This window comes from Musa acuminata, chromosome BXJ3-6, assembly GCF_036884655.1.
Source record: "Musa acuminata AAA Group cultivar baxijiao chromosome BXJ3-6, Cavendish_Baxijiao_AAA, whole genome shotgun sequence".
Classification (NCBI taxonomy): Eukaryota; Viridiplantae; Streptophyta; class Magnoliopsida; order Zingiberales; family Musaceae; genus Musa; species Musa acuminata.
Window position 1 is genome coordinate 37,636,749 of NC_088354.1, and position 12,957 is coordinate 37,649,705.

General features: G+C 36.9%; 1 protein-coding gene across 2 annotated transcripts; it reads left to right on the plus strand.

Moving 5' to 3' along the window:
- The first annotated feature begins 1,541 nt into the window (after nucleotides 1-1,541).
- On the plus strand, nucleotides 1,542-10,551 carry LOC135640069 (uncharacterized). 2 transcript variants are annotated; one of them, XM_065154189.1, is made up of 15 exons: nucleotides 1,542-1,805; nucleotides 3,272-3,404; nucleotides 3,530-3,748; nucleotides 4,529-4,722; nucleotides 4,828-4,963; nucleotides 5,211-5,555; nucleotides 5,644-5,723; nucleotides 6,355-6,469; nucleotides 7,202-7,307; nucleotides 8,262-8,355; nucleotides 8,883-9,076; nucleotides 9,291-9,390; nucleotides 9,459-9,575; nucleotides 9,746-9,802; nucleotides 10,092-10,551. In XM_065154189.1, the coding sequence occupies exons 1-15, from the start codon at nucleotides 1,710-1,712 to the stop codon at nucleotides 10,197-10,199; spliced, it is 2,094 nt and encodes a 697-aa protein (XP_065010261.1). In that variant the 5' UTR covers nucleotides 1,542-1,709; the 3' UTR covers nucleotides 10,200-10,551. The 2 variants fall into 2 exon arrangements, with proteins under 2 accessions (XP_065010261.1, XP_065010262.1); XM_065154190.1 differs by having other exon boundaries at nucleotides 3,290-3,404.
- The last annotated feature ends 2,406 nt before the right edge of the window (nucleotides 10,552-12,957 follow it).

Genomic DNA, 12,957 nt, shown 5'->3' on the forward strand with positions numbered 1-12,957 from the left:
TGTGAGCCTCGCGCAGTACTCGTACGACACGAGGAGAACGCAAGATTTCACATAAACCAAGCCAGAAGAACTCCATACACAGAGCAACGAGAAAAACTATGAAGAACTCACAGATCACTGAAATGTTGTAACCTAAATAACGTAGAAACTAAAGCATCCTCCATTTGTGATTCTTTTCCGGTTGCAATTTGGATTGTGACGCGAAGGAAAGAGGAGAGGACGCACGAAGCAGGCACTACTGCTCGAACTGAGAACATACTCCGAGCTCGGTGGTGAAGAGGGTTCGGGCCGGCGGCCACGCACGAGCCACTTCTCGACACCATTGCTCTACTTGATTTTAGAGAGAGGGATCTCTCTCTATCTTACCATCGACTGGATATTTTCCTTCATAATTATTTATCTAGTAAAAATTAGATTTTTAAGAAACTTTCTTTTATAATATAATAATTAATATATTTTTGTTGAGAAGGTTTGTGTTTTCTCATCATCGAATACCATCTAAGCTTCGTATACCCTATTTAATATATGGTGAATTCTTAAAAAAAATATTTTTAATAAATTTTGAGAATGTGTTCTTACTTTGAAAATTTTCAAAGTATCGCTCCCTTTTTTAAATAACCATTCTACCCATTTGTTGGTCGTCCTCTCCGCCTCGCTTATACTCAGAGAAAAGGATAATCTTCTACCCATTCATGTAGTCAAAACCCACGAAGCATTGACCACGATGGAAGAATAAACGAAGCTTACGACTAAAACTCCCAAGTAGCAGAGCTAACAGTTCTACCGGTTTAGACTACACATGAATCGAGGGCAACAGCAACTCGAATCTAAACCCTACATGAATAATCAGATATAATAAAAAGGATACGACCTTATATTGGATAAAGAGAGTACGAGAAAAATGAGAAGATGGATTGGACCTTGCCGGATCTCTTGAGGTGAGCGGAGTAGGACTTCACGAACTCATGGGGCGAGACGTCCTTCACGGTCCTGGCCATGGCATTCTCCATGGTCGAGGTCCGTGTAAGGGCGAGCGTCCGCACACGATAAAGCGACGACGACGCGAGGGAATGTTAGGGTTTCCAGGAATGCATGACGCGTCACATTTTATTCTAAGCGACGATAGAAAAATCAAATTACTCGAGTGCTCTCCTTTATATTCCACCTTCTTGGGCTTGAGCTCGAGGCTCGGGCTTGATTAGAAAATGAGGATGGTGAGAAGAAGAAGAAAAAGAAAAAGGAAGATGAGAGTTGATTCGAATTGATTTATTAAACAGTAGTGATCTTTCAGAATAAAAAATAAAATAAAATGATAAAAATTAAGATTTATAAAAAAAATTGTTGAGTAATTTTTTTAATATAAGTATACAATCCGATAAAAATAAATTAGAAGGAAATTTATAGATAAAAATACCAAAAATATAATTTAATTAAACATATGCTTTTATGAGTATTTTATTCGGTTGATTTTTTAACAGAGTCGGAGACGAGTAGACTGCCTCGTTATTTCGGGCCGTTAGTCACGTATCCGGTCTCGACTACACAATGGGACTATGTCGGCGTGCGCCGTCGTGGGGTTACTCTCGTCTTTGCATTGGCTCTCTTTTTAGGGTTTTTGAGCACTCACAGGGTTCGGAACGACGAAGCGAGCCAACCGGCTAGGAGCGGGCACGATTCTTCTGTCTCGCAAGGGATTCACACTGCAGAGGATGTGCGGAATTGCTCTCATTCTTTCGGGAGTTGATGTCGTGGGTTGTGATCTGTATAGGGAATCCGACGGACCTCCATCGACCGACGCGGAAGAGGTGAAGAACTACCCCTTCTCTTTCTCTCATGAAATCCATTTTTCTCTTCCTCTGAATCTGGCCTCTTTTACGTTTTTCCATCAAACTTGTCTCGGCTGTGCGAAGATATATTTTCATGAATTCGATTAGGCGGTATGTGGAAGGCCTTCTCTTTATATGTATATCTCAAAGTTCCAATCTTGATTGGTTTTATGATGTTATTTGGGGTTTATTAGAAATCATATGATTCTTTCTTCTCACCCCCGAAAGTAATTATTCCGAGAACTATGGATTCGTTTCCTTGTATTCTTTGTTGTAGTTGAAGAAACTGTAGTATGGTAATAAAATACATAAAGCGTGATGAATAAAAGCATACATGAGTAGACCTTGTGTATGCAGGCAGGTCTTTTACATCTTTTGTTTACCTTTTAGCAGCATGTGTTAAGTGAAAAATTATTGAGCAATCTTAAACAACTTTGTTCATAGTAATAATGACAGAAGAACCAAATATTACAGTTCTTCTACGATTCTAGAGAAATTATGGCACAGTAAAAGTTGCATGTATCTCGTCCACACTTTCTGCTAATGCATGCCAAATTTAACCATGGCCACCCTTCAGAATGTGCTAGTGTGCATAGGATTAGCGTGGCTTATTATGCACCTTGGCAATTTGCCCTTGTCTTACGCTCTTTTCCCCAGTCATATCATGTGACTATTATCACCTTAGATGTGATCAGGAGGTTTTAATGGATGATTGGTGTGACGCAAGAAAAGGTAGAGCAAGAAACATTAAAAATTCATATTCAATCTGTATCACCAACTTAGAATAATACAAGAGAAAATTGTATACTTAGGAGCAATTTTATGGAGTGGAATTTGAAATCAGATTGGAGTGGTTTGTATGGGGAGTTGAAGGCAATTGAACATTTTGGTGAGTTGTGGTGATTTAAGAGTGATACCATTCAGTTTGATCAAAAGCAATTAGGGGTGTTGGAGGGAATTGATTGATATAGTTGACCTCACGCGGAATACTTATAATTGCTAGTCAAAGAAGTACAGTTAGAAATGGCATGAAGACAATGTTGGCTTATCAAATATCAATTGACTTTCAGATAATTGAGATGCATTGTTTTTCATATTACAATGAGTTGGTTCGAGGTTTACAATTTTATGGGTTTATTTTAATTTAGACTGTGAGGAAACATTCAGCATCTACTTAGTCCTGGCATTCATTGCTTGCTCAACATTCTTTTGTTTCCTAAATCAAGGTTGCCATCTTTGTTAAAAATGCCAAGCTAGGATGATGTCATAAAGAATTCAGAATTGATGACTTCAAATGTTTAACATTCTGTTGTCTTATAAATCAAGTTTGGTAGCTTTTTTCAGAAAAATGCCATAGGTTGATATCAGAATTTTTTTTTTTACTTTAAATGTTCATGGCAATAAGTTAATTGTGCCCTCTAGATGATCAATTACAACTGTCTTAGTTTTTGCATTTTTGTCAGCCAGCTCTAGTAGTGGGCGATCTCAAAGATGCTATTGGAAGAAGAGGTCCTGATAGCCTTGGTGTTAGAAAGGTTTTTGTTCAGTTAAAACAGACAGACTCTGTTGGGAAAGATGGTAATGTCTTATTTGGAACAAATCGACAATGAACATTCTGTTTGAGTGTTACCTTTTCCACATGCTATCAATATGTTAGGCATCTGCCAATCATATTTTAACTGGGAAGTACTTTGATCTTTCAGATGATAAAGAATATACAGAGGAAGATTTACATATATGTTATGAGGAAAATGCGAACAATAACATCAGTTCAATATTCAAAGTTGCCAATGTACAAGATAATATCATAAACAGATGGATCGCAGAACTATATTTTCTTGGTGCAACATTGCAGCTTAGGGGTGCAAGTCCTATTTTTCAGCCATTGGTGGATTCTTCTGGAAATATTCTTGTTTATAATGGTGATTTATCTTATCCTTACTTGATAGTTAGATATCTTATACTCTAATCTCTATGAAACTAAATCGTCATGCAGTTTGAGGTTGTTCTAGTTTTTTAGGAAATATATGACGAGAGTGACCTAGTTTGCAATGAGAATGACCTGGGGACTAGGATTTTTCCAGCAAATTCATGAAAAATTTATGAATGGCTTGTATTTTTTAGAAAACTGAAAACCATTTTTTCCTTTTGAAGTTTAAATTCTGGAGGCAAACAACGTACAAGATTATTATTGTTAGCTAAAATTCTCAGTTGGCTTCTCTTAAATCCGTCCTACTTAATAAGTATCTCTGCTGATTGGCTTCGCTTGTTGATAGATACTTCATGCTTGTAAAAGTAGCAAGGGATCATCACATTAGTGGTAGCTATGGTTGTCATATGATATCCCACCATTAGTTGAGGTTTAACATGTTAGTTAGAAACTTAGGAGTACCAAATAACTGTGACTATGACAATTGATTAATGTCATACTTCCACATTTATCAATATAGTGTCCTCTATTGGAATCTGCATCTAAGTCCTACCATTCCATCCAGAGAATTTTCTTTCAGCAATAACTTATGAGTTTTCTATCCTCATCAGGATTACATTTTATTTACAAACAGAAGGCTTCATGCACTGTGAATCCAACCAAAGCTACACTTTTCATGTATTGTTTCTTGTGAGCTCTTTTAAGTTTTCTATGTTAGCTTTTTCTTAGCTTTCTGTATTGGGTCATCATTGCAAACTTTTTTCTTGTGTAGGTGAAATATTTGGTGGAATTCATGTTAGTGATGATAAGAATGATGCTGAAACTCTTTTGCATGTATTGGAAAGTTGTTGCTACTGCAATGGCAACGAAAATGGAAATGTTTGCTATTGCACTAAACTTGGGGCACAGTTCATTCCTGAAATTATTTCAAAAATAAAGGGGCCATGGGCCCTAATATATTGGCAGGTACCTCAGTGAATTGTTTTACTTTTATTCTATGGACACAATATATTTGGATGCTTCATGTTGTAATTATCAAATGTCCGATGTTGTCATATGTTCAACTCTCAGAAAAAATCGGGAACCTTGTGGTTTGGTCGAGATGCATTTGGAAGACGGAGCCTTCTTGTTCATTGGCCAACAATGGGTGATGCAAGATTTGTTCTTTCTTCTGTATCACCAGCTTTAACTATTGGGAAAATTTCTGGTATATATAACATCTATAAAATAAATTTATGGATTTATATTATGTGTATGGAGGCAAATTTTCTTAAGCAGGAGGATATACTTATAATGTATTAGTTGAAGTGAAGACTTGACATAAACATTGAATACACTGATATCTTCTTTGTTCCAAATTTTTATTGAATTTCTAATCTGTGTTGATGGGTGTGCATCAGCATTTATCTATAACTAGTGTAGTTTTTAACACAAATTGCATTGATCCTGGGTAGATACTGAAGTTGAATGTTCAAGTAGTAACATTTGTTACTGGGAGGAGCTTCCTTGTGGGATATACAGCCTTTGCCTAAAGGCTCCTAATGCAAGTGAGCAGCTTGTAAAGCAAAAACTGGTTGGTGAGATCAGAAAACACAAATGGACTGATCCTTTGTTAAATAGGCTAGTTGAATGGGAAAGAACATGTTTGGATCCAAAAGTAGATCCATTCTTTTCTAACGATCTTCAACTTCAAAGAGATCAACTTGCTTTGTCTTCAAATTCTCCCAAGGGAGTGCACAAGGCAGTTGCAAGAATGGAACTGGAAGAGCACGGATCAGATATTCATAATCATATCCCAGGTCAATTAATGGAAAACTGGGTATTGTGCCATTTGAAGCACCTATTTCTCAACAGGAGGTTTCCTGAACTTCGTTGCTGATGACACAGGAGATGCTCGGCCAGCAGTGAAGGTCCTCAATGCACTAAAAGAATCTGTGATGCGGCGTACTGTGAGCAGGATCTTTCAGGTATGGATTCTTGAAGTTGTATTTATATCAATATTCTTTTTTTTTGTGCAGTGGTTTGGTTCTGTTTCTTTAGGTTTGCATTTGCCTTTCATAATTTGTCTGGCCTATCTTTTGGAAACTTGCAAACATTAGTTTTACTGTTATAAGCTGTGGAATATCATCCCTAAGTTTTTATTCTATACTCTATGCTGGTATGTCTTCTTGCTGAGTTTTTCTGATAGTTTATGAATCTTTCTTTCGTTAAATATAAGAACATTAGATATCTAAAAAAGAACTTGGATTATTCAGTTACAGGTTATTGTGATCCTAAACCTGAATAATACTAGTCATTAGTGATCCTTCAGTGTTGCTGGATGGCTCTTTTTAGGCACCGATCATCTGTATTTAACCTAATTATGGGGATTTGTCTGATTTTTTCTTTGTGAGAAGTCTCCACTTCAAGTCGGTCTTCTGCGTGGCTTGTAGAACCTGTATCTTACTTGGTGATTATGTGGATATTTGAGAACCACAACCCTGCATGAAGACTTTAAAGCACATCATCTACATATTGTGAATTTCTTTATAATTTTTATCTGTTATTATGTCTGTTACTGATAACTATTGGATATGTTATGTTAATGTGTACTTGCAGACACCTCGACATGAAGACGAAATGGATGATCACTCTCCTATAGCTATTCTCTTTTCTGGTGGGCTGGATTCTATGATACTTGCAGCAATATTAGATCAATGCATCGATTCCAAATGTAAGTTCATTTAAAACTTGCTTTAGGAGGATACATATTATGCTATATCCCATTAATCAGATTTTGTCATTATGCCAATGATGTACTTGGGAAATTCAATACCTTAGCCAAAACTTGTCATTTCGTAATATACCAAGAGGTCCACTAGTCTGCAGCCATGTTACCTAGATCATGGTTAGCTATGGAACACTATTGATTCGCTTATGGAGATTGGTGTGGAAATGAGTAGGTGATACATTATCTTTCCTTGTATCATACCCATCCGGATATCAGCTGATATCTGTACTAGATTGAGATTTTAATCCATGGTTTCAGTCATCTGCTGTGTTTTCAAATAGATGTTTTATCTTCTAAATGTTGTTTTAGTCTGTACTCATTCTCCGGATTAGCTTGTACTGATGTCATGTCACAACCATCTCTTTCTTGCTTATTGTCCTCAGTCAGAAACCAAAAGTTGCATGGATGATCCTAAGTATCTACAAAGGAGTCTTTCCTTTTATCTGAAAGGTTATTCAAAAATCCAAATAGCTGGGATCAATTGCAAATGACATTATGGCGTTGATGATAGTGTCAATTACTTTGTATTCATTGATTTTTCTTGTCTTTTATTGTATGTTTATCTTTCCTTGTTATACAACTGAATAATTAGTTGAAGCAGGAGGTTGTAATAAGTTGTTTCTCATATTTTTTTCAGTAAAATTCAATGGTGAATGATGTCATTTGCTTCTGCAGATACAATTGATCTGCTAAATGTTAGTTTCGATGGTCAACTTGCTCCTGACAGAGTTTCTGCTAGAGCTGGGGTAGCTGAACTTCAAACTGTTGCTCCTCATAGAAGGTAATTCTTCACTTTGCCTTATTGTTAAAACTATCATTTTCCACTGGATAAATGTGTATGCCATGCATGCTTCTACTCATGGATTGGATTTCTTTCATAATGCTGTAAATTATATTATTTGTTATTGTCTTTGCTGTGAATTATGCTGCTATTGTTTTCTTGTATGAGAAACTTATTTTAGGGAAAAATTGGATGAGAAGTTTTTTTTGGTTTATTTTAGCCGCCTATACTTATATACTGGAACCAGTCTGAAAAATGCGAAAATATATTTTTGTTTCTTCTTTTGTTTTTGATTCTTTCCAAGTTTATTAACACTACAGCTTGTTGACATCTTTGTGACAGGGAACACCGAGCCAATGTTTCCTTTTAATAATTAGTCAATGTGGCTCAAAATATAAACATGAAATGTAAGAGAGCATTTCTTCTTTTCACCTGTTAAACTCTTGTCATATTTTGTTTTACATATGGCCTTTCCATCTCAAGTTTTATATGAGCACTTTCTTTGCGCTTGATCATTGGCTATCCTAACCTGTCTGCCAAATGGCCAGTTCATGGACCTCATTTTTTTTTAACTTAATTAACTGTTATAAGTAATTCAAAATTTCCAGGCCATGTTGTCCTTCTGGGTACAATTGGATATATCATTAGGATCTTTTGCCAGATGTAGTTCATTTTTTGACTAAGCTGATAAGAAGAGAGAATATGTTTGGAAGAACAAAAATGCTAGACTAGCACTATCCTTAAATGCAAGCACAACATTGCCTTTGAGCATGTGCACAAATTCTGAATATCATGCAGAGATTGTCATAATTTCTTGGATGTTCCATTTGTATTATTTCTGATCCTTTTGTATGATGAGAATGGTGTTAGATCTAATATGTACAATATCTTCTTTGGTGATAATACAAATTTAATTTAGTTCTTGTTTTGATCATTAATATCTATGAGCAACAGGTGGCGGCTTGTGGAGATTGATGCTGTTTTATCCAATTTGGCATGGGAAGCAAAGCATTTGTTAGCATTGATACAACCTGCAAAGACCTATATGGTAAGCTCTTCCAAAGTCCTGTGTTGGACGTAGCTTGGAATTTCTGAGTTGCTGAATGATAATTTTCAACATAACAAAATTCGTTGAAACAAATTAAGTTGTGAAAGATGTCCATCCTATTATTTACTTTCTGGTTCCTGTCTCCTCTTTCTTGTGCAGAAGAATAATTATTCCTTCCCTATTGGCAATTTCCTTTTAATCTAAAATACTTTCATGGTTCATCATCATTACATAGCTGCTGCATCATTTAAACTTTTACTCAAATGCATATCATAATTTAATAATATTTTATGCTTTTAAATGAATAGATATAGCAGATAAGGTTTATGACGAAGAATTTATTTTCTAGGCACTGTTTTGCAGGGTCTATTGTGGAGGGCAAGACATGTAAAATTCATCTTATGGAGTTTCTGTATTCATGTTTAATGTCCCATAATGAATCATGTCAGAAATTGATTTTTTGGTGATATAATTTGGTATTGTTGCAGTAACCTGATCTGTAGTACCCCTCTGTTGGTTTGCTCCAGGATCTGAACATTGGCATAGCATTGTGGTTGGCTGCTGGTGGTGATGGCTGGGTTGATGGGGGTCTTTGTAAATTACATAATAACCACCAGCGGTATAGATATAAGTCAACTTCCCGGATTCTTTTAGTTGGTTCTGGTGCTGATGAGCAATGTGCAGGATATGGCAGGCACAGGACGAAGTATAGGCTTGGAGGGTATGTTTTTTTATGATTAATGATTTTTTCCCTTTTGCAACTCTAGTGAGGAATATAATGTGCATTATTTTGCTACTTGCATTAGTTGAGAAACTAGAATTTTATTTTACTATTACTTATGGATTGTACAGGTTATTTTACTGGTACTTGCATTTCTATTTGGTACTAATCATTTGGTCATCTTTCTACTTCTGACTTCTATTTCACATTTCAGTTGGGTTTCACTCCATGAGGAAATGAGATTAGATGTGCAGAGAATTTGGAAAAGAAATATGGGTAGAGATGACCGATGCATTTCTGATCATGGCAAGGAGGTATTGTTCTTTTTAACAATAAATATGGATCTCATACTGCATGTTCTCACTTATGCTCTGTTTTTCAGGCTAGATTCCCATTTCTTGATGAGGATGTCATTAAAACTTTACTGGATTTCCCTCTATGGGAGATTGCCGAACTTGATAAACCAGCTGGAATAGGTGACAAGAAGATCCTTAGAGAGGTTTGTCCCTCAATCAAACAGTATTATTCCTTGACTTGTTGGAGATTTCTCCAGAATTGTCTTGTAATCTTGACCTTGTGGTATGATGGATAAATGAATGACTTTTATTTCTCCATAACTATATATTATATGAGAGCCTGTTGAATATGGTTCCTTTTTCTTGTTTTTAGGTTTCATGGTTGCTTGGATTAAAACAAGCTGCTGAAATGCCAAAGCGGGCTATCCAGGTGCCATTGTTATCTCGATTAGTAATCACCCTTTCTATTAGTTGGTCTTTCCCAGTTAAATATGATGGTTTGAACACCTGATTCAGTTTAATAAATATCAAGTTTAGTTGAGAGTCAGGAGTGTGACATGTTGGTCCTTTTGGTCTAGGACTGGTTTTATTGCTAGCTTAGCTCAGGCTGAGCACCAATTTTTTGTTTACTTAGTACGGGTATCTTTAGGGTTCAGAGTTTTGTTTTGGCTGTTATTTTGACATGAATTTCTGTCCTGTCTCCTTTTCAATTCTTCCAGTTTGGTTCAAGAATTGCAAGAGAATCAAATCGAAAGAACTTTGGAAGCAACCGTGCAGCCAACCAAGCATCTGCAGGAAGTGTCGAGATTCATCATTCTCTAAGCTAACACCACTTGGAGCTGAGATTGTCCGATTCCTATCTCCATCACTAATTCCTGGGGCTAAAGGATATATTAATGGCTTGACTTGTTCTGTCCTTATCGGCAGTTCAGGATATATATTAATGGTAGACTTTTTCTGACCTCTGCATCTCTAATGAATGCATGTATCTCAGTTATTCATGACGGCTGATTGTACCAGAGACCAGCTGTGTTGCAAAGATTGAAGTCAGGTTGAGATCCTTGATGTGGATTTCCAATGCCCCAAACATCCTCGACCCAGTTTAATTTGAGACTTTCCTAATCCATCCACACACACAAAGGGTGAAAGGAAAATTATCCAATTTCATCTTCTATTTATTGTTTTCTTTTGTGCCTTGGGCGATAGAATTACAATTTTTCTTAAAGTTAAATATATGGGAAGTTGGTATTTTTCTTGGAAGTATGTGATACATCAGAAGTTTATACTGCGGTGCATTGACGGTAAGCTTGCCTCCGCAAAAGGAAAAGGTCAACTTGTGTAGGAGAAAATGCCAGTCAAATTGGTGTATACATCTGGCTGTATCGAACAACTTGTATCAGGCAGAAGTTGACCTGCTTAGGAAGTCTCATACAGTTTACAAACAAAAATAATCGACCTTACAAAGCCTCTCAAGAGTACTCTTCTTTTCTTATCAATTGACTTCATTGTTTTGAATGCTTTATATAAGGTGTCAGGTTTTGCTTATCTTCATATTTCCTGAAGCATGAAAGGTCTTTTACAGGTAAAATTTCTCTTTGGTACAACATTTTTACACTTTCAGGCAAAATCTTTTAAACCTCCTCCTTCAACCTATTGGGTTAATCATCTCTGTTGAGACATTTAGGTTGGGTAGTGCAATAGTTTTGAGATTCAAATCCATATATAAGCGTTATGTACTTCATTTTCTTTTGATGTAATGAACTAATATGTTCCGAAAGGTTTAATCTGTTGATCTTTAGTCCATCCCTACGACAGCACTATAGATTTGGAGCAAGCTTCCTATTTTGATATTATGAATTATAAGTGTCGAATTCATGTCAATCCTGACTCACATTTTTTTTTCTTTCTATTTACACTGATGGGTATACTCTGTTTAAAGAGGTCAGGTAGGCAAATGTATTAAGATCCTTTGCAGGTAGCTTTTGTGTTTGAGTTGGTCAATTCTCTAGGTGAAGGATCACTCCTTATAGACTAACTAACCATCTAAGTGTTTTTTTGGATCAGTGATCAAAGAGAGAGAGAGAGAGAGAGAGAGAGAGAGAGAGAGAGAGAGAGAGGGGTTGCTAAGTAATGTCAACTCACCTCATATAAGAGATCAGACTCAAATTGTCCATCACATGAAACAAGGCACACTTTCTGTCTACATGGTGTACCCTGAGGAAATCTCCATGGATTTAGAGCTGGAGGAGGGAGGTAGGACTCCAGCTCTGCAATCCTCTATCTACTTGGGAGGATTCTTCAGCATGTATGTATTCCCTGTTTTCTTGGCATGGTCATAACCCCAATTTCTTCTTAAGTAACCAACCAGTATGATCCACTGCACATTGTTCCTCTCACATGGTTCATCAACAGCACTCTTGGGATCCTCGTTGGGATCCAAAGTATTCTTTTCTCATCTACCTAATTTTGCTGCATGTCTTTTCAAAGGCTTGATCCATTAATGTAGTATGTCGACAGCATGGATATTGTCTACATGCACAATAGAGAAAGGAACAACAATAAAATAAAAAAAAGGAAGAGAAAAATAAAAAGGCAGAAAGTTGCTCCATGATGTGCTAATAATAAAAGACATTATAAGATAAATCACCTTCTTTGTTGTTCCATCTTTAGCTAATAAAACAATGACCTTTAATTCAAAATTAATATCCTAAAAACTTGAGATTGAGCCCAATCTAACATTCCAATAGCAGGATATAGGAGGAAAGCATGGTACGTAGAATTCTACTGATCCCTCCCTCGCATTGTATCCTTTCTACCATCTTTACTGGCGTGCTTGACACAGTCTTTGGTGAGTTCATGTTTCTTGGGTGAGACAAACTCACCTCCATCGGATTCCATACGCTCTGAACGGACAAGGAGAAGAGACGTACGACCACATCCCTCTCACCTTTTGCTTCTTAGAACGTACAAGTCTTCCTGCTTTGTGTAGTTAATTCTTCTCGCTTTGGGTGGCGAGACTTGCCTTTAGGTGGCATTCTACTCCTCCTTTTGGAAAGGTGCCCCTCCCTCCCACACAGGTCAATGCGAGGGTTTCTCACCTTTGGCTCAAGAAAAGTCTTCCCTGTTGCCTTTTACTACGCTCCTTGATACACTCGTCCAAGATGAAGAATGTGTGCTAAGCAGGCAGACTTGTTTGAATGACAAAAAATAATGACCTTTTGGGTCAGAATGATTTGTGTAGAGTTGATATGATTGGCTCAGTTTTGCTTTAGATAGCAGCTTCTTCATGGTGGTTGAGATACAAAAAGCCATTGGAGGGAGAGTTCCTTTTTGACCTTCCATGCCCATGACCTCTCACAAAGCTTCCATGGTGGATGGAGCATTGAGGGCTCATCTACCGCCAGTACACCTTTTTGACCTTCCATGCCATGTATCACTCATGCTGTTCCCTGGTGAGTGCTTTCATGTTTCAGCATCTGACCGAGCTAGAAAATGCCAACCAAATCTCATGTTCATGAGAACGCGATCCGTGTGTCCATACTTAGCAAATAAGAACAATTGATAATCGCAATGATGCATGAGCTA